The sequence below is a fragment of the Artemia franciscana genome, chromosome 9 (genome assembly GCF_032884065.1).
Source record: "Artemia franciscana chromosome 9, ASM3288406v1, whole genome shotgun sequence".
Classification (NCBI taxonomy): Eukaryota; Metazoa; Arthropoda; class Branchiopoda; order Anostraca; family Artemiidae; genus Artemia; species Artemia franciscana.
The window spans coordinates 4159393-4179443 of record NC_088871.1 but is presented as its reverse complement, the minus strand read 5'-3'; the positions used below and the strand labels follow the sequence as shown (position 1 = coordinate 4179443).

The window sequence follows — 20051 nt, the reverse complement described above, 5'->3', positions numbered from 1 at the left end:
CACAATGTTTTTCTAACGGAACCTTTGTTAACTAAAGAATTTTGTTCATATTAGGATTAGAAAAAGGTTCCTCATCAATGAAACTATACCTTACACATAAAAAGCAATTGTTACTCGAAAATGGAAAGAAAACAAAACAGGGAATAGCTTATTAAGGATAAAATATAAGCAAAAACAACCACGGATTAAAGAAAGGCAGGAATCTTTCCAACCAATTCCAGAGGGGAGGTTTAATATTAGAGGTAAATTTAAACCATATTAAGATATTTGTGAAAGCTTTAAATGAAAATGCCCTGTTTCTTTGAGCCAAGACTATGTATTCCCATTCGAAAATCATATATTTGAATAATATTTTCTCTTCAAATTTCACATAATCTCGTTCGACGTAAATTTAAACCACATTAAAGTCCAGTTTCACAAAATAGCCCTGGGCAGACTTTACAACGCTTTTTGCATCGCATGTCTTTTTCTTGGTCCAATTGTGGGGTTTTTTCACAATATCTGAGCGGAAGAAAATTAGACCTTTATTCTTCTGTTTTTGCAAATACCTTCTGCAATTGACGCTCTGGACTCGAAACCGGTACTTTTCGAGTAGAAATGGTGTTTTTGATATTTTCTCAAAATCAGACCAGCTTGTGGATAGGTTCTACAAGCACCGAGAAAATATTGTTGATTTTCTACTTAATTATTTAACTTACTTGTAGTGGGAAAGTAACTCAGATGTTGTTTGGTTTTTCTTTTGTGAGTATTTTCGTGTTTATTGTTTCCATTTTATTTTATTTTGCTGTATTTTTGAACTCCTCTAACTGAATTTTATATATGTAAAGAAGGTTTAAATAAATTATTATTATTATCATTATGGTTAGTCGAAAAAATGGACTGGTAGTTCATTTAACCGATGAAGAGTTGGTTACCGCAGCATTTTCAGCCATCCCTCTACATTAAAAGTTCGGGCCAGAATTATTAATGCAAATTGAAAAGCCTAAGCAGGGCCTAAATTGCCAAGGACTTGGGAACTTTGTAGCGGACTGTAAGAACCCTGTTTAATGTAAAATATGGAGGAATTCACACTAGAACAAGCAACAAGAACAAGCATATTCATCTCAGATTGTAAAGTGCGCTAATTATTGAGGGACTCACCATAGCAATAGCTTGGTGTGTCTGGAGCTTTTAGAAGCACCTCCCTGATCAAAGGGCCTAAGGAAGATTGAATTCATCTGCCCGTGTCGTTATTTTACCAAAATGTTAATGGTACTCGTAATAAGCTTCTAACTCTCTAAAGACTTGTTAGAAATTACGAAGTTGTGTACGTCACTGAACACCTTCTAACTGCTTATAATATCTTACCGCTAAAGCTCTCACGTGACCACAAGCTCTTTCTTTGGCACGCTAAACTGACCTCAAGCCGTCCCTCCGGCGGCCTTACCCGTTCTTTTCACAATAATTAGACTTATCTATTAACAGGTGAACTAACATCGTTTTTAAATAATCCTAATAACCGGATCAATGTCATATTTAACTCTCACTCAATCTGACTATCTGTCTTTGCTTTTTCTACAATAAGCCATGGCTTGATGCCCAAAACAGAAAAATTATCGTTTCTAAGACATTTTTTTTTCAAACAAATTTTATGATAAAATTGAAAACTCTTATGTGTGGTAATGTTTCTCCAGCAGGTGTCATCGGGAGCTGATACATTGTGCTACACTTGCCTCAATCGCCTAGAGTCATCAGTAATCACTATTGGTTTTTTTTCATTAAGTTTGAACGATCGACTCTAGTATAAACGGATATTTTTGAAGGAAAATACCCTAAAACTGCCAAATATATGATAATGCTTGCCACAGGGTGCCGTTTGTCAGCCATTGAGTGCCTCAGAGTGGAAATTGTCACGAAATATCATAATCTAAGAGTGGAATGGCAAGTTTCTACTATTCAAATAAAAACAAGGGTCATTTTTAGTTGATAAAATTATTTTTAAGCAAAATAATTTGAAAACCATTAGGTGTGATAATGAGCGTCAAAAGGGTGTCGTGTGCCATTTGAAGTTTGCTACAGTGGTTTGAATTGTCATGGGGGAATCACATTGGGGGTGGAAGGCTAAAACATGGACCGTTGGATTCAATGCATGATTTTTTAATAAAAAAATACCTGGGAATGCCTTAGGAATTAAGAAGGGGTACTAGAGTGCGCCAGAAGACCAGTCATAGTGTGGCACGGTGGTGTGAATCGACATTGTCCATCACGTTGAACGTGGTTTGTGAAAACATAAACTATTGATTTTAATATATGATTTTTTTAACAAGCAAAAATCGACAAATGTCTTAAGAATGAAGAAGGGATACATGAGGGTGCCAAATGGTCAATCGTAGTGCGCCATGGTGGCGAGAATTGTGACGGTGTATGATGTTAAGGGGTGCATTGCAAAAATATCAACAATCGGATTTAAGTACAATTTTAACACGATCATATAATAGAAATGTCTTAGGAATGAATAAGGGGTGCTAGCGGTTGCCAGATAGCCAGTAACAGTGAGGCATGGTGTCCGCGGAGGGCATCATGTTTAGGATGGCTTGCAAAATCAAGAATAAGTGGATTTAAAACATAAGTTTATCATGAACATGTTTTAGGAAGAAGTCGTAGCCCGTAGGAATGATAATACGTGTCATAGGAATGGCACGGGGCCAGCAACATATTTCTATGTGCCGTGAATTGCATGAACTAAAATTGTCTGGAGCTTAAATTTATGAGAGGTGTTAAGAGATTTTTCTCAACTGAGGTGGAATGAAATCTACCGGTCAGTCGAAGAAACGAGATGTTTTCATTAAAAGCCCTCAAAAACATCTTAATGTGGCTTAAATTTACCTCTAATGAGACTATGTAAATTTTGAATAGAAAATATTATTCGAATGTGCACTTATCAACCAGGAAAGCATAGTCTTGGCTCAAAGAAACAAGGCATTTTTATTAAAAGCTCTCAAAAATATCTTACTGTGGTTTAAATTTACCTCTAATAACAAGCCTTCCCTCGGGAACTGGTTGGTATGATTCCTGCCTTTCTTTAATTCGTGGCTATTTTTGCTTGTATTCTATCGTTTAAAAACTTTTTTCGCGTTTTGTTTTACGCCAAACATAATTTATGTTGATTTTTTCTTCGTGAATTATGTTGCACGTTGATTTTTTCTTGAAACTTTTTCTACGTTAATTTTTTTTCTCTTAACAGAAATAGTTGCATGTTGATTTTTTGTTCATGAAACATATTGTACGTTTATTATCTCTTCGTCAAACCTGTTGAATACGATTTTTTTCTTAAAACTTGTTGTAAATTTAGTTTTCTTCGTGGAACTTGCCATACGCTGATTTTTGCTTTCATGAAACTCATTTTATCTTGATATTTTTCATTGTAAAACATGTTGCATGTTTTTTGTTCGTGAAACTTTTTGTCTGCTGATTTATTGGTCACAAACTGTATGTTGATTTTTTCTTCGTAAAACTTGTTGCTTATTGTTTTTTTTTTCTTGCACTAGTTTCATGACTAGTTTCATGCAACTAATTTCACGAGGAAGAAATAAAAATGCAACAAGTTTTTCGAAGACATAAATCAGGATACTTTAAGTTTCCTGAAGAAATAAGCCACATGCAACAAGTGTCCCGAACAAGAATCAACAAGCATCATGTTTCACGAAGAAAAAAACAATATGCGACATATTTCAACATGCAAAATATTTCATGTTTCATAATATTTGATAGGCTTTCATATTCACCTGTCTAGGGCTCCATTCTATTGAGAGGGAGTCCCTTTTGAATCCTAATGCTGGCAAAAAATCTTTATTAAACAAAGATTTCCTGAAAAAACATCATAAAAGAAAATGAAACCTCAAAAAAGCACTTTTAAAGAAACAAAACTCCGAAGAAGAAACTTCTTGAAAAAAAAAAAATCAAATCCAGAAGAAAAATAAAATCCTGAAAAAAAACTTGTAAATTATTATGTAACACCGTGTGTGCATCGTCATTACATAATACACCACGTGTGCTTTGCCATAATATCATTCCCAATAAATCTACCAAGCCATGTGAGATTACGTTACCCCCAATAAATCTATCAAGTCACCCAAGAATGTTTCACATCCCAAGTGTGACCATCATTACGTAACACCACGTGTGTACCCCCGCTCAGTTCCAACCGGGGATTCCCGGCTTGACTAGTTGACTCTAACAAGTTCTATTACGTAACAAGTACCTGATCACTTAGAAAACATTCCCTATTGTGTAGCATCCAAAAATAAACAAAACCTATGACTTAGGTGTACTAAGCCATTACAGGAGCGCTATAGTAATGCGTAAGACACAGATGCACGTAATAACGTCTAGTAGCCCCTTTTAAACACAAACTGTGTGTGCCTGGATCTTAAACGCCCTCACTACTAACATAAACAGGTTTTCATAAAAAATAATCAACTATTGCCACCAATTTCTAATGTGTTTCGTGCTTATCCTGAGATGTTTCCCTTGTCACCCATTAGTATCTTTTAAATATATCCAAATAGCACCGTAAGTGTTTTACTAAACACTAGTAAAACACTAGTGTTTTAGCTATATATATACCTGCAATAATACGGAAACCTTTCTCCCCTTTGAATCCATTTTACATTTTTAGTCCAAATATATTATTCCAACAGAGGGAATGCTAAAGCTTAAATCGTCTCTCTAAAATCATCGGTAAGGCATATTGTAAAGAGTTATAGAATTTTGCGGTAAGACTGCGCTGTCTTCCAAAGTGCCCGTTGTTAAGGTAGTGGTATTGCTAAACAGTTTCTTGGCCAATTCTGATGGGGATCTTTCAAAACTGCACCATACAGTTTAGACTTACTTCGTAGTGACTGACTTTCATCTTTTAACTGAACTTGTGCATCCAACTGACAATATGCTCAAAGAAACCTTTATAACCCATTTCAATTAATTGACAGCGACATCTTACCAAGAGGTTATTACAAAGATTATTCGATTATTCAATGATATGAAAATTCTTTAATCGTCAAGATGATAACATAAGTCCCCTTGACAGTACATTAAATTGGTAATAAATCATTTTTTGGCCCTCGTATATATTGAGTATGGAACATGAAAAATAAAATTTGAATGTCACTTAGAGCGCAATTGAAGCCCAATGAGTAAATTGGATACTAATTGTTTTAAGGGACATCTATGAACTTTTCCCCATATTACTTTTCTTTTTATTTCTGATGAAATGTCATATATTTTACGTAGAGTTGATTTACGAATCATACGGTACGCTATGATTATAACCCAAATTGTTAATTTTACTGAAATATGGAGCTCTCTCAATATAAATTGCAAATGTTCGTCTACATACATTGATGTTAGAAATCCCAACGCTTTCTTAATGATTTTGTCACAAGTGAACTTAAACTAAAAGTTGCCTTCATATTTTATGATAGCCACGTAATGGATTTAATCCCTGTGGTAGCCACGTAATGCATCTGTTATGCTTGTTTTTTTTGTCTTTTTTGTTACAGACACATATGATTACATTAGTTAGATATGTATTTTCCTATGGGACAGTCCTCCGAGGGATCACTATTAAATACTAGTTCTGTTTTCATTTTGATTAACAATAAATAACTTCGACTCCCATGAGAAAAATATGAAGACATTCGGCCCCGTTAATAGTCTCTTTTAACCGTTTAAGTCTCTTTAGCCAAGCAAAACTTAATAAATTGCCAAAAAATTATATATTTTAAGCCCTTCTAGAGAGTGGGTAAGAGTGAACTGGAAGTGAAAGGCATTACGATGAATAAAAATGGGTGCTGTACCTGTAGAGGAAGCCGGATGTGACGGCAAACATCAGAATAAGCACAAATCCAATAATACCAACAATACCAGCTTCCGAAATGCCTAAAAAAGGTAAAAAAAAAAAATTAATTCTAACACTTCCATCGTTTACATATTCCGAGACGACACAAGAAAAAAAAATTAAGTGCTTTTCATCGTCTTCCTGCAACAATTTAAAAACGGGAGCACCAAGCAGAGATGAAATACACATTTTTCTAAGATAAAAATTTAGAAAACAATAAATAAATAAATAAGAAGGTTCGTTGACTCGACCATATTAAATTAGAGCTTATCCATAAAACTATTTAAGATCAGACACCTCCAATAATTTCCTGTTTGACGGTGATATGGGTATAAGCTAAGTATTTAAGCCCAGTTTTTTGTCCATGTGTCTAAGAACACATCACATACCAAAAACTTCGGGTTTTCCGTATAAATTCAAAATAATGTTATACACTTTTTTGGAAGAATATTTCCCACTCTTTTCAATCTTGGGCCAAACAAAAGCAGGTTATCCTCAAGTGGGCTGGAAAAAATCATACTAAAGAAAGGACATTAGAACTTCATGGGAGGGAGTAAAGAGCGAAACTTTGATCAGAAGGGGTTTGCAGGAGAAGTGCATACAACTGTATTGGCCTCAGGTGGTTTGCTTATGAATTCAGTTCTAAGTTGTAGTAGCAGTAGTTTAGCTTGGCCACGCTTGGAATAGAAAGAAATGGAGAATTCTTGAAGAATAGTCAGGATCCTGGCGAAAATTGCGGGAGTTAGAGCTCCCCGACATTTTAACTAAATCTTGCCATGATTTATTCTTTTTTTGCGGTATCAAAAGGCGAATATACAGAATAACTTTATTGATGTGTTTCAGAAGAGTAGTGCAATTAAACCTTCTCTGCAATTCTTAACTTTCCTAATAAACAAGTTAGACATCTGTTATTCAAAAGGACAGTAGGCTGTAGCTTTTGGAACAAAACAAAAACAAGTCGTCTATTGAGAGAAGAAAACTGAAGTTGCCAGTTTCCTTAATTAGTCCCAATGTACTGACAAAATACTCTTTGTAACTATCTGAGGATGAAAGTTAGATAAGTTAAGGCACAACTTTGTCGTAATGGTTTTTACTATTGATAGTTCTCACATTCCTAAAACATATCTCCACTAAAACTCCAACCAATTTACTGCAAGTTCTAAATTACTAGTATTACTGCTAGCAACTCACAACATCATGAAGATACCCGAGGTCAACACAGCTACTCATGCTCCTCCTCCATACCAGTCTATTTGAAGCCACCCTCTTTACACTCTCCCATGGCTAATAATTTAATTAATAACTAATAATTACTTGTAATTTTGACGTTAGTAGTCTATTGTCTTTTCCTGAATCAGAGACGGGGCTTGAATGAATTCGGAAATCCACCAATACCACTAACCTCATTCCCAGGAAAATTTCATCTCCTGCAGTTTTGCATTTTGTAAGGCTTTGTTCTAAGCCAACGCTTATACAAACTAATCGTTGCATGTACAAGACACGCGACACGGAATCAGTTTCATTTTTCGTTTGTGAAAGTATTTTTTGTCGGATCCCGACTTAGGTTTGATATTTTTTACTTAATTTTCTTTCCCTAATATTAGTTGGTATAAACTTAATTGCAGATTGAGCATATAATTACTTAGTTATTCTTTCGTTCCTTAGTGTTTATATTTAACATCAGTATTAAAATGCGATTCTTTTAATGTAACTATTGGTATCAAAATTCCGTTTTTAGAGTTTCGGTTAGAATTGAGCCGGGTCGCTCCTTAATATAGTTTGTTACCACGAACTGTTTGATTCAAACTTGATGAACCAAAAAATATTTCTCCTTTATAGTTGGTTGATTTCCTTCTCACTTGCGCTATTTATATTATATGCCATTTTGTGTCAAATTAATATTTTTATTCCCCGCTATTAATCTGAGTTTTAAAGTGTGAGCACAAATTCATGGATAATTATTTATTTAAACATGAACCATGAGTAATAAAATTTGTACGGAAATAAAAAGCGAAACCCAGCTCCCAAGCGTCTCTAAATAGGGATCTATTAGGATGATGAATAATTTGATGAGGAAATGGTTACAAATCTAACAAAAAAAAAAATCAAAGTTCTAATCTTTTTTGTTTCGGTTTTGTTTAAAAATTAAGGACGCATAGATAAGAGAGCAGTAAGAAAAAGAAAAAAAAATCTTGAGTTTGCTCAGACAAAATCAAAATCCTAAGAACATCTTTTTTCAGTTTAAGTCGAAAAAACTTTTTTTCCAATGCTAGAAAGCTCTAATTCAAATGCAGTCGTGAGGTATATCGAAATTTGTATGGGATTTAGCCTCACCGTGATACCGGATTATTTTTAGTTTATAATTTCATTCTTCCGGAGCCATTCCTCTCAATTAATGTGCTGTACCCTGATCTTATCTTCCATTTTAGTTTTATATTCCAGTTTTATGTCGGCATAACTTTTCTTCAGAGTCTATCTTTAATATTCTGTTTTCATCTAAGAAAGCCAGCTTTCTTAGGTAGAAAGCATCAAAAGAGCAGAGGCAGGCAAAAGAGCCTTCACTGAAGTTACGTTTTAAGTTGCCTTTTCAGGTACTACATACCAAGCTATTTTAAATTGGATGGTCAATTGATGCATGCCTTCTAGTTAGGCTCTATGCAATCAAACTTCAAAATCAAAATTAAAATCTGGGTCTAGCTATCACGAGGAGACTCGGGATTGAAGCAAATGACAAACAGGAAATGAAGAATCAAATTTCAATATTTGCAAAAATAAATAAAATGTAAAGTATGATATGCTAAGCCGTAAAATAAAAAAGTTTGGAGCTAGAAGTACCGTATTTATTATATCCTTAAGGTATCGTATCTTTAAATATTTTTCAGTAGAACTTGGGCAATTTTTATTTAGAAAAATAAATACTCACCTTCGGGGCATTTTTTTCCATCAAATCCGCATTTTGGAGTATCTGGTGGGGGATCTTTTCTGTTTCCAGACCAATGAATTGCCTTCCCGGGTAAAAATTCAAGCTTCTCTGATATACCATGGTAATGAGCAACAACCTAAAAATACAACTATCCATTCAAAAATCGACTATACCATGTCCGTTGTTTTCAAAATAACAAATATTATCAGTTTAGAAAATTCAACTGGGAAATTCAACAAGTTATTACAAAATGTGACGGGGTACTGTTTCTTTTTATTAGAAAATCAAACAACGGATTTATATTTGACGATAGATAAAAACTACGCAATAAAAAATTCAAAGTTTTATTGAGCTGCTTTGAGTCACGGCAAAATATGGAGAAGACTAAAAAAAAAAATTCGGAAAGACATGATGGTCTAAAAGGAATGTATTGGAAATTTGTAGAAGAAAAATAAATACTATAAGTCTAAAATTTTTCATCAGTAAAGAAATGTAGACCTTTTATTCAACGAAATTGACATTTAAATAGAAATACTTAGTTACATACGAGCTATTTTTGTAGGGGGGGGGGGGGTGATGGCTGATATCTGTGAAGTTCTCAGGTGGATATCATGAGTATTTAGGTGAACATCCATTTAAGCTTGATACAAAGTGCCAGATTTTGACAAAATGTTCAAAAATTTAACTCATTCATAAAAAATTGGGACTTTGATTATCCCTTGTTTAAAATGATTATATTTCATTTTGAAAATTAAATATATCTTAATTACTCATTTTTCCCGCTTTCTACACTTCCGTTGAACATCCTCCACGGTTCTCCATCAATTGTTATATACATAAGACTCTAACAAAGGAAAATTGAATCAACAGTTTTTTTTCAACAATCCGTTTTCAACAATCCTATTGATGTGCATCTGCTTTAAAAAGTATAATTTTTTTCAAATGTTAATAAATAGATAATTTGATAATAAAAGATGTCAAATTATAGAGTGGGTGCACCAAAAAAAAACTATTTGTTAAATCACTGGAAAAACGTCATAGTAAATTAAAAAAAAATTGGAGGGGTGAGACTCCAAATATAAATATTTTTTTTTAAGGTTTCCATTTAGTTTTTGAATTTCATTCGATAATGTTTTCTTAATAAATATTAAAAAACCTAAAAAAAACCTCATAGTGCACCAAAACTAAATGCTACAAAAAAAATCCAAGAATAGAGGACTGAGGTTTTCAGCATTAAAAAATGATAAAAAAATGAGCTAATTAACAGTAATTGGAAGTTCCAGAAATGCTCAGCCATTTAGAAATTTCAACAGTCGGATATGTTTTATCTTGGACTGTCATTGATATGTCCTTTCTTATTTTAATTTTACTTTTTTTTTACACTTTTGGCTATGCGATAAACTGAAAAACAATTGTTTCTGACAGAAAGCGAGAGACTTTGATTTCATGCCTAACTATTAAAGGAAATTATTAATCTCCTCCCAATGATTCCTAATGTAAAAGGCACTATAAGTGCTCTTAAATTGAACGCTTGATTTTCTCTTTTCGAGGTCAACCTAATTTTGATGGAAGTGAATTTACTATTTAAATTCACTTCCTAATTTTAGGCCTTGAAATGAATATTCATCTATCTATACACTATGTCTCAGAGACACAATAAACATCTGCAATAAAGTTTTAACACTTCGAATGAGAAGGGAAAAACAATTTGTAAGAAACTTGCTGCAGACAGTTAGTCGCATTTAGAAAATATTATCAACAATCGAAATATCTATTATTGTTAAATATTTTAGTGGGCAGAACTTGGGCAAAAATTCTATTGTAGGAAAATTATCTGATACTATATTCACATTAAATCTTTTTTAAGACGATATCATCAAAAAGTCTTTAGAATTCGTTCCAGAAATCTCTCAAAGAGCAGGAAAATCCAAAGAAAAAAACATTTTCTCAGGACTAGTAAAAAATGTGCGGTTAAAATTGCCAATGGAAACTAAACTAAAACGAAATCAGTGTTTAAAGACTCTATAGACCAGCCCATTGGCAGATCCACGGGAGAAATGACTAAGTCCCTCTTTGTTTCCGTTCTGGAAAATTCCCTCTTTATGACGAACCGAGCACTGGTATTTTACTTAAATTGTTAAGCGCAACCGCTGGAAAATATATTCAAACCAACAGCAGATTTTTCTAGAGCACTAAACAGAGCGACAACAATAATAACTCATGTGGTCACAACAACTGTTCATTATTAATATGTCTGCTCAGCCAGGCTACCAAGAGCCAAGGTGCAACACAAAAAGTAACCCTGCACTCCTCCATAAATCATAAAATTAAAAAGTTATGGAGTAGAATGACACAATCTGTTTAAAATCTTCTATTGCTTTGTGATCTACTTTTTCGCTTTCCTTTCTGCCCCTCTCTATCCATCCCTTACAGTGGTTTCTTGGGGTTTGTGAAACACAAACTTATAACAGGGCTGTACAAAAAATGCTGCCAGATTAAGACATTTTTACCCACATAGACTCATGCTTAGTCGAAAATACACGTGAAAGCTATGATTTTCTGAGATATTTCTTATGGTTGTTCAAATTTTATGAAGTTTTTAGGGCCGTATACCATTTGTTCAGCGTTGAGCAGTAAAATAAATAAACTAATTAGTTATATTTGACCCTTCTCGTCTGTAAAAATTCAAACATTGACATTATGTTATTTCCAAAGATTGCTATACGTTCAAAGAGAAGCTAAACCATTAGCTTCTCTAAACATTAACTATTAACCATTCTCTAGCATTAGCTAAACCATTAGATATACTTGTTTCGTGCCACATGTTTTAGTCTGTTTTTTTCCTAGTTTTTCATTCACATTTTTTTTCTAAAGAAACTCCACTGCTGCATATAGACGTATTCTTTATAAGAAAATTAATTCTTAATTTTTTATACCCGTAGGCTACAGTTTTGCATGTTTCCACTTACCTATTCAGACACCCAGATGTCATTTGTACTGTCTTTGGTATTTTAAGAAACTATTTTCCCAATTTGGTCATCACCTAAAACTTCCAAAAATTGTTTTTTTCGAAATAGCAAAACTTCAAAATAGTTTTTTTTCTTTTTTTGGCATGCATGGCCAGTGTTAAGGAGAATTAAAAAAAAAAAAAAATTCTGCATATCCAAAACTAAGGTATCTCATGTAAACAGAGGTTACCTCAAAGTTTCCTGTTTTAGGATTCATGTCCAGCAACGTGTAATCTGATATCCTGTCTCCATTTGCATCCATGTGGACTGTCCCGCTTATTCCTAAAAAAAAATATTCGGATAACACATTCCGCATCCACATGGGGCTATCAAGCAAACAACGATATTTTTATTCTGTATGAAAAACATCACCCTTTTACATAAATTAAATTAAATAATACAAGTTGTTTTAACTGCAAGAAAGGAGCGACGTTAAACTTAAAACGAACAAAAAGTATTCCTCAACACCCCGCTATTTACGCTGAAGTTTGAATCTTTGTCATAGCTCTACTTTTTAAAACAATTAAAAAACTTTAGCGTAAAGAGCGAGGTTTTGAGGAGAGGACAACCCCTTTCATTAAAAGAAAATCAATCAACTTAAAAATTTTATTCTGCCAGTGAATTTTCTACACGTTTGGAAGGAACAGGAAGGAAGAAGGAAGAACCCAAAGATTAAAATTAGTGCCATGTTAGATTAGTAAAACAAAATTGAATGTTGCGAAACAAACTGATATCGATGGCAAAGCTTTTCCTGGAAGTTCATGGTTTGTCTCACGTTTTCTACACTTAAAACAAAGAATAAAAATTACATAAAATAAAATGATTAGCGAAAAAATAAATCCTTTTTCTGACCAATAGAAGTCGTTTATGTACTCAAAAAATCTGTGAACTACCACGAGTCGACAGAGCTACAGTATGCTGATGCTAATTAAGTTATGCGAAGAAGGGGCCTTTGAATCAAGGACACATGGATTGAGTTGATCAGTTCCGTGCAAGAGTCTCATTTCAACATGTTAGGCGATACATGTTAGGTTGGACACAATTTTAGGCAAAAAGGTAAATTAACAGTTTTGCATGAAATTAAAAAATGATATCAAACAGTTCTTGGTAAGGAACTGTTAGTAAGGAGTGACTCGCCTAAATAGTAACCGAAACTTTAAAAAACGGAATTTTGATATCAATAGATATGTCAAAATAATCAGCTAATATGGTGATTCTAAATATATAAGATTCGTCAAGTTTAGTCTTACTCACAAAAGTTACGAGCCTGAGAAAATTTGCCTGATTTTTGAAATAGGGAGGAAACACCGCCTAAATTTAAGGACTGTTAATGAAAATCACGCCATCACACAGCGTACCAGACAGCCCTACTGTAAAAGTTTTAAGCTCCTATCTGCAAAAATGTAAAATTTTGCTATTTTTGCAAGAAGACAGAACACGGATGCGTATATATGTTTTTTTCCCAGAGGCTATCGCATTGATATAATGGTCCTAAAAGATCAGAAGTGGGTGTATTCAAACGAAAATTAAAAGTTCTAAAAAGGATACCCTTTTTAAGTTACCAAAACGACTGGAGTGCAACTGTGCCATCTCCCATGCCCATTTTTTCTCCAAAGGTGTCTGATAAAATTCTTGAGATAGCCATTTAGTTCAGTATGGTTGAAAGATCATATAACTATGTCATTAGGTATAAAAAGACCCCCCCCACAATCTGCGGGGAGAGGCCTGTAAGCTATGAAATTTTCCCATTGTACACGTATAGTATTTGTTATTGGGAAGTATACAGACATTTTTCAGCGAGGGGGGTTGTGTTTGGGTTGAATTTCTATAACGAGAATCATACCTGGGGAGGGAAATTAACGGGGAGGGGGATGAATTTTCCTGGGGTAATGTTACACTGGGGGATTTAACTGAATTACTTTGTGAAATTGTCTTAGATTTTCTTAAATTGTCCGGGGGCTATTTTCTTGATTTCTGGCATTTCTTGATTTCTTGACTTGTCTTGATTTCTGGCAAATAATTTACATGGAAGGGGGCATTCCTTAGTGATCGCGAAACCGATTAGAGATTAAAGTCTTGGTCAAATGAAAGAATGTCAAGGAAAATCTTACAGGCTGAATTGTCTGCAAGTAATTTTACAAGGAAGGGGATTCTCAGCAACGATGGAGCTGTCTGGAGGGAATTTGACGGAAGGTGCAGTTTACGTTGGACAAAATTTCCACGAGGAATTTTCCGTGAGGGGGAGAGGTATATTTCATAGAGGGAGAGTCAGATTTAGCAGTATTATTTGAAAGACGAATAGAAATTATTCAATATATGAAAGCTTACCCCCTCCTCAATATCTTGCACTTTAGGCTAAAGTTTGAAAGTTTGTTCCAATTTTTAAGAGCGGCTACTGAAACGCAAGGGCCGCTTACTTAGGAGAGGAAGCTTTTTTGAAAGTACTAACAGCTTTAGCGTAACGAGCAAGGCATTGAGGAGGGGGTAATTCTCCATATAAAGCATAAATCTGCCAAAATTAAAATGCAAACTTCGTTTTTATATTTTATACACTGTGAGCCAAATTCAAACCAACATAAAATTTTCATGTCAAAAATGAAAGTGAAGAGCAAAGACACAGGCGGTTAGAAGATATGCGAAAACGACAATTAGAGCGTGTTAAAAATTAAAATCTAGAGCAAAGACAAATGCGGTTAGAAGACGTGTGACACTGAGCAAGTGAGCGAGTCGAAAATGAAAATGAAGAGCAAAGACACAGACGATTAGAAGAAAAGCGGCTGCGAGTCGAAAATCAAAATGATGAGCAAAGACGCATGCGCTTAGAAAACATGCAACACCGAGCATGTGAGCAAGTCAAAAATGAAAATGAAGAGCAAAGACAAGACACGCGTGGTTAGAAGATATGGGACACCGAACATATGAGCGAATAAATAAAAATCAACCTGGACAGCGAGAATCAAAACGTGTCAAAATTGAAAATGATAGCGATGATGCTTGGGTTTGGGATTTCGACGTGGAAAAGGTCATCATTGCTTACCATACCGTTGAAAATCGAAAATCTGGACTAGACAAATCGTTGAAAGAGAAAGGAGTTTTTGTCCCACCACCTGAACAATTAAAAGAAATAAAGGTTCGGCGAGATGTCTATCATAAGGACATGAGACAAGCCGAGGCAAAAGAAGAAATTTTGTCCCACCACCTGAGCAATTAGAAGAAACAACGGTTCGACGATATGTCTTTCATAATGAAAAAGAAAAGCCGAGGCAAAAGTTAAAGGCCCAATAAAAAAACGTAGTTATACAAAGGCACTACTTCTAATTTAAGACCCATTTTAACGTCATGACATCAAGAAAAGGCTCAAATTGTCTGCGTTTAGAAGACAAGTAACGGTGAAAATTCATGTATAGAAGCCTGCCACATGCTGATTGTCGGGGCCCGGTACTATATACATATATATATATATATATATATATATATATATATATATATATATATATATATATATATATATATATATATATGTTCACTGAATAGAATATTACGAAGATTTTATTTAATTTACGCCCTTACGCTTAAAAATAGAGGAGAAAACTAATGCAGCTACATATGCAGGGATTTTTTTTTGCCATGAATTTACTTAAGCAAATCTTTTGCGGAGGGGAGAGCTCAAGTTAAAAGAGGAAAAAAAACAGGTCAAATCACTTGATGGGCCATAATTTGCGCCTGGTCATAATTTAGGAAATTACGATGAAAATAGTGAAATCTTCACATTTTGACAAAGGGGCCAATCTAAAGGCTCCCTGGTAAAATGTGTCTACTTTCGTATATTTTTGGAACATTTAAAGGGGAAATTAAAGTCTATATAAAAAGTCTACATTTCGACCAATCAAACTATGCGTTCTGTATATAAAATTAAATAAAAAAAAACTAATTTTTTTAGCTGAAAGTAAGGAGCGACATTAAAACTTAAAACGAACAGAAATTGCTCCGTATATGAAATGGGTTTTCCCCTCCGCAATCCCTCGCTCTTTACGCTAAAGCTTTTAATTGTTTTAAAAAGTAGAATTGTGGCAAAGAGTCAAACTTTAGCGTAAAGAGCGAGGGATTGCGGAGGGAACACCCCTCTTTCATATACGGAATAATTTCTGTTCGTTTTAAGTTTTAATGTCGCTCCTTACTTTCAGCTAAAAAATTATTTTTTTTTTTATTTAATTTCTTAACGTTTTTGAATTAATGCATGTTTGGTTTTGGCTCTCCGCACATAAATTATTAAAATGAAATTTGTATATTAATTCTTTTTTTGGCTAAATGACTTTCTCTTAGTTTTGATCAGACGATTTTGAGAAATAAGGGGTGGAGAAGGAGGCCTAGTTGCCCTCCAATTTTCGGTTACTTAAAAAAGCAACTAGAATTTTTAATTTTTAATGAACGTTTTTATTAGTAAAAAATATACGTAACTTAAGAATTAACTTACGTAACAAACTTTCATAATCTTATATTTATATTAAGTATACGAGGGGGTTTGTACCCTCGTTAATACCTCGCTCTTTACACTAAATCGTAAGTTTTATCCCAATTCTTTAAGAATGACCCCTGAATCAGAAAGGCCGTAGAATAAATAGTTGAAATTTCTAAAAAATACTTTAGCATAAAGAGCGAGGTATATATCTCCTCCTAAATATCTCGCTCTTTATTCTAAAGTATTTTTAGAACCTCTCATATGCGTAATAATCTCTGTTCGTTTTAAGTTTCAATGCTACTCCTTCCTTTCATTTGAAAAAAAGTTTTCATGTTTATTTTTCATTGTTTTCTTATAGTAATGCAAGAAAATCCTGCGCCCTTTTCATTGAATTTTTATTCCCCCCATGACAGATTCCTCCAAGGAAAGATCCTCCAACATAGCCAGTTCCACTCAGCCCCACCCCCAAACAAAATAAAATCCCCCTGAAAACGTCTGTGCACTTCCCAATAACCATTACTATATGTAAACACTGGTCAAAGTTTGTAACTTGCAGCCCCTCCCCCAGGGATTGTGGGGGAGTAATTCATCCCCAAAGACATAGTTATTATGGTTTTCGACTATGCTGAACAAAATGGCTATCTCAAAATTTTGATCCGTTGACTTTGGGAAAAAATGAGCGTGGGCGGGGGCCTAGATGCCCTCCAATTTTTTTGGTCACTTAAAAAGGGCACTAGAACTTTTCATTTCCGTTAGAATGAGCCCTCTTGCGACATTCTAGGACCACTTGGTCGATACGATGACCCCTGGGGGAAAAAAACAAACAAATAAACACGCACCCGTGATTTGTCTTCTGGCAAAAAATACAAAATTCCACATTTTTGTAGATAGGAGCTTGAAACTTCTACAGTAGGGTTCTCTGATACGCTGAATCTTATGGTATTATTTTTGTTAAGATTTTACGACCCTTAGGGGGTGTTTCACGCTATTTTCTTAAATAAGGCAAATTTTCTAAGTCTCGTAACTTTTGATGGGTAAGACTAAACTTGATGAAACTTATATATTTAAAATCAGTATCAAAATGCGATTCTTTAGATGTAGCTATTGATATCAAAATTCAATTTTTTAGAGTTTTGGTCACTATTGAGCCGGGTCGCTCCTTACTACAGTTCGTTACCACGAACTGTTTGATTACCATTATTACTGAAGAATCTTCCTGAAGGAAATAAAAAAAAAAACTTGTTTATTAATCACGGACAAATTTCATTTTCCTATGAAGACGGACAAGCTGAGGTGAAACTAAATAAAACCATCTTTTTACAGCGGTTTCGCGGATATTTCCCACCCGTGAACATGCACTCGCAATGGAGTACGTTATATTAACCTATTAAAGCTAATTAAAGATTCCAAGACCGAGGTTTCAAAGCATGCGTTCTGTATATATACCATTATTACTGAAGAATCTTCCTGAAGGAAATAAAAAAAACCTTGTTTATCCCATCCATAATCACGGACAAATTTCATTTTCCTGTGAAGAAGGACAATCTGAGGTGAAACTAAAGAAAATCATCTTTTTACAGCGGTTTCGCGGATATTTCCCACCCGTGAACATGCACTCGCAATGGAGTAGGCTACATTAACTTATTAAAACTAATTAAAGATTCCGAGACCGCGGTTTCAAAGCGTGAGTTCTGTATATAAAATTACCATTATTACTGAAGAATCTTCCTGAAGGAAATAAAAAAAACTTGTTTATCCCATCCATAATCACGGACAAATTTCTTTTTCCTGTGAAGACAGACAAGCTGAGGTGAAACTAAGGAAAATCATCTTTTTACAGCGGTTTCGCGGATATTTCCCACCCGCGAATATACACTCGCAATGGAGTAGGCTATATTAACCTATTAAAGCTAATTAAAGATTCCGAGACCGCGGTTTCAAAGCATGCATTCTGTATATAAAATTACCATTATTACTGAAGAATCTTCCTGAAGGAAATAAAAAAAAACTTGTTTATCCCATCCATAATCACGGACAAATTTCTTTTTCCTGTGAAGACGGGCAAGCTGAGGTTAAACTAAAGAAAATCATTTTTTTACAGCGGTTTCGCGGATATTTCCCACCCGTGAATATGCACTCGCAATGGAGTAGGCTATATTAACCTATTAAAGCTAATTAAAGATTCCGAGACCGCGGTTTCAAAGCATGCGTTCTGTATTTAAAATTACCATTATTACAGAAGAATCTTCCTGAAGGAAATAAAAAAAAACTTGTTTATCCCATCCATAATCACGGACAAATTTCATATTCCTGTGAAGACGGACAAGCTGAGGTGAAACTAAAGAAAATCATCTTTTTACAGCGGTTTCGCGGATATTTCCCACCCGTGAATATGCACTCGCAATGGAGTAGGCTATATTAACCTATTAAAGCTAATTAAAGATTCCGAGACCGCGGTTTCAAAGCATGCATTCTGTATATAAAATTATCATTATTACTGAAGAATCTTCCTGAAGGAATAAAAAAAAACTTGTTTATCCCATCCATAATCACGGACAAATTTCTTTTTCCTGTGAAGACCGACAAGCTGAGGTGAAACTAAAGAAAATCATCTTTTTACAGCGGTTTCGCGGATATTTCCTACCCGTGAATATGCACTCGCAATGGAGTAGGCTATATTAACCTATTAAAGCTAATTAAAGATTCCGAGACCGCGGTTTCAAAGCATGCGTTCTGTATATAAAATTACCATTATTAATGAAGAATCTTCCTGAAGGAAATAAAAAAAAACTTGTTTATCCCATCCATAATCACGGACAAATTTCATATTCCTGTGAAGACGGACAAGCTGAGGTGAAACTAAAGAAAATCATCTTTTTACAGCGGTTTCGTGGATATTTCCCACCCGTGAATATGCACTCGCAATGGAGTAGGCTATATTAACCTATTAAAGCTAATTAAAGATTCCAAGACCGCGGTTTCAAAGCATGCGTTCTGTATATAAAATTACCATTATTACTGAAGAATCTTCCTGAAGGAAATAAAAAAAAACTTGTTTATCCCATCCATAATCACGGACAAATTTCATATTCCTGTGAAGACGGACAAGCTGAGGTGAAACTAAAGAAAATCATCTTTTTATAGCGGTTTCGCGGATATTTCCCACCCGTGAATATGCACTCGCAATGGAGTAGGCTATATTAACCTGTTAAAGCTAATTAAAGATTCCGAGACCGCGGTTTCAAAGCATGCATTCTGTATATAAAATTACCATTATTACTGAAGAATCTTCCTGAAGGAAATAAAAAAAAAACTTGTTTATCCCATCCATAATCACGGACAAATTTCTTTTTCCTGTGAAGACCGACAAGCTGAGGTGAAACTAAAGAAAATCATCTTTTTACAGCGGTTTCGCGGATATTTCCCACCCGTGAATATGCACTCGCAATGGAGTAGGCTATATTAACCTATTAAAGCTAATTAAAGATTCCGAGACTGCGGTTTCAAAGCATGCGTTCTGTATATAAAATTACCATTATTACTGAAGAATATTCCTGAAGGAAATAAAAAAAAACTTGTTTATCCCATCCATAATCACGGACAAATTTCATATTCCTGTGAAGACGGACAAGCTGAGGTGAAACTAAAGAAAATCATCTTTTTACAGCGGTTTCGCGGATATTTCCCACCCGTGAATATGCACTCGCAATGGAGTAGGCTATATTAACCTATTAAAGCTAATTAAAGATTCCGAGACCGCGGTTTCAAAGCATGCATTCTGTATAT

At 34.5% G+C, this 20051-nt stretch overlaps 1 protein-coding gene across 1 annotated transcript in view; it reads right to left on the bottom strand.

Moving 5' to 3' along the window:
• The window catches only part of LOC136030909 (atrial natriuretic peptide receptor 1-like), a 259668-nt gene that overhangs the window by 207031 nt on the left and 32586 nt on the right, over window positions 1-20051 (bottom strand). Inside the window, exons 2-4 of the mRNA XM_065710006.1 lie at window positions 11997-12088; window positions 8799-8934; window positions 5835-5916 (exon numbers count right to left, since the gene is read on the bottom strand). Of these exons, the coding sequence (XP_065566078.1) occupies window positions 5835-5916; window positions 8799-8934; window positions 11997-12088 (310 nt within the window). The remainder of the gene's footprint in view (window positions 1-5834; window positions 5917-8798; window positions 8935-11996; window positions 12089-20051) is intronic.